The sequence below is a fragment of the Mandrillus leucophaeus genome, unplaced genomic scaffold (assembly GCF_000951045.1).
Source record: "Mandrillus leucophaeus isolate KB7577 unplaced genomic scaffold, Mleu.le_1.0 Scaffold11, whole genome shotgun sequence".
Classification (NCBI taxonomy): domain Eukaryota; kingdom Metazoa; phylum Chordata; class Mammalia; order Primates; family Cercopithecidae; genus Mandrillus; species Mandrillus leucophaeus.
This window is the reverse complement of record NW_012099209.1, coordinates 909,967-912,197: the sequence shown is the minus strand read 5'-3', so window position 1 is coordinate 912,197 and position 2,231 is coordinate 909,967. Positions and strand designations below refer to the sequence as shown.

Below are 2,231 nucleotides of genomic sequence, written 5' to 3'. Positions count from 1 at the left end.
CCATCTACCTGAAAATCCATTCACCCATGAATCCATCTGTCTGTCTAACCAACCAACCCATCCATCCATCCATCCATCCATCCATCCATCCATCTATCCATCCATCCTCCATCCATCCATCCCCTCATGAGTCCATCCACCCACCCACCCTTCAGTATTCCCAATGCACAACCACCTCTCTTTGCTGCTCTGTGCTTGTCATTTTCTGGCTGAAGGGACACATGTTTGGCAAAGGCCAGAGTCTACATCCCTATTGCCTGTGACACCCCTAAGACCTACTAAATTTGAAACTTTATCAAGACAAGAAATGGGCTGCGCTGTTGTCCTTGCCTGTTTTCGGTAAAGCCCATTACCTCTAGCCATGTCCCCCAGCCCCTGCCCACATTTCCTACCTCAACCTACTGCTCCAGACCTTCACCTCAAAGACTTTAAATCACACTCGCTCTCCTGTACGAAGCATAAACATTCACACAGCCATGATCTCCACATCTCACTCCCGTGTGTGTGTCGGGAAGCAATAGCGCGTGGGGCCGGCTCCCACCAGTAGGGACCCCAGGGACACTGACTCACCCTCTCACAATGCCACTCTCCAGGTAGCTGACTTGGATGAACTTCCCAAACCGGCTGGAGTTGTTGTTATGGGCTGTCTTGGCGTTTCCAAAAGCCTGCAACGAAATCAAAAGCAGGTTTTCAGATCAGGAGGATGGAATTTTTCTTTTTTTTCCTCTCATTTTACACTGTTCCTTTATTTTTATTTTGTATTGTTCAATTTATCTATTTTTTCTCTTGAAGACAGTCTCGCTCTGTCACCTGGGCTGGAGTGACACAATCTTAGCTCACTGCACCTCTGCCTCCTGGGTTTAAGCAATTCTCATGCCTCAGCCTCCTGAGTAGCTGGGACTACAGACGCGTGCTACCATGCCAGCTAATTTTTTGTATTTTAGTAGAGATGGGGTTTCACCATGTTGTCCAGGCTGATCTCGAACTCCTGAGCTCAGGCAGTTTGCCCGCCTCAGCCTCCCAAAATGCATGAGTCACTGTGCCCAGTCTCTATTTTTTCTTTTTCTTTCCTTTTTTTTTTTTTTTTTTTTGAGATGGAGTCTTGCTGTGTCGCCTAGGCTGGAATGCAAGGGTTCGATCTCGGCTCTTTGCAACCACCGTCTCCCGGGTTCAAGCAATTCTCCTGGCTCAGCCTCCCGAGTAGCTGGGATTACAGGCGCACGCTGCCACGCCTGGCCAATTTTTTGTATTTTTAGTAGAGATTGGGTTTCACCATATTGCCCAGGCTGGTCTTGAACTCCTGAGCTCAGGCAATCTGCCCGCCTCGGCCTCCTAAAATGCTTGGATTACAGGCATGAGCCACCCCCGGCCCCTTATTTTTTCTTTAACTGTTCCTGCAAAGCAGGGCTACCCAGTAAGCAGAGAGTAGCCCATTTTCTTTCTTTCTTTTTTTCATTTGAGACAGGGTCACACAACATCACGCAGGCTGGAGTGCAGTGTTGCGATCTTGGCTTACTGCAACCTCTGCCTCCTGGGCTGAAGCGATCCCCCTGCCTCAGCCTCCCAAGCAGCTGGGACCACAGGCATGCGCCACCACGTCTGGCTAAGGTTTTGCAGAGATGGGGTTTTGCCATGTTGCCCAGGCTGGTTTGGAACTCCTGAGCTTAAGTGATCCACCCACCTCGGTCTCCCAAAGTGCTGAAATTACAGGCATGAGCCATCATATCCGGCCCTGGTTTATTTAGTTAATATTTTTCAGATTGTGACATAATTTGCAAAAACATCATTTTATTTATTTGTTGTCTAAATAAACTTTATTTTTCAACCTTTTAATATTATTTTTGAGATGGGGTGTCGCTCTGTTACCCAGGCTGGAGTGTAGTGGCACGAACTCGGTTCACTGCAACCTCTGTCTCCCAGGCTCAAGGGATCCTCCTGCCTCAGCCTCCCAAGTAGCTGCGACCACAGGCATGTACCACCATGCCCCGCCTTAACTTTTAAGGTTTTGGGGTACACACGCAGGTTTGTTAAGTAGGTAAATTCGTATCACAGGGTTTTGCTGTACAGATTATTTTGTCACCCAGATACTAAGCCTAGTATCCAATAGTTACTTTTTCTTTTTCTTTCCTTTTTTTTTTTTTGGAGACAGACTCTTGCTCTGTCGCCCAGGCTGGGGTGTAGTGGCACGATCTCAGCTCACTGCCACCTCCGCCTCCCAGGTTCAAGCAATT

At 48.1% G+C, this 2,231-nt stretch overlaps 1 protein-coding gene across 1 annotated transcript in view; it reads right to left on the bottom strand.

Moving 5' to 3' along the window:
* MYO9B (myosin IXB) overlaps positions 1-2,231 on the bottom strand; it is a 144,931-nt gene that overhangs the window by 95,498 nt on the left and 47,202 nt on the right. Inside the window, exon 2 of the mRNA XM_011991046.1 lies at positions 571-665. Coding sequence (XP_011846436.1) covers positions 571-665 — 95 coding nt within the window. The remainder of the gene's footprint in view (positions 1-570; positions 666-2,231) is intronic.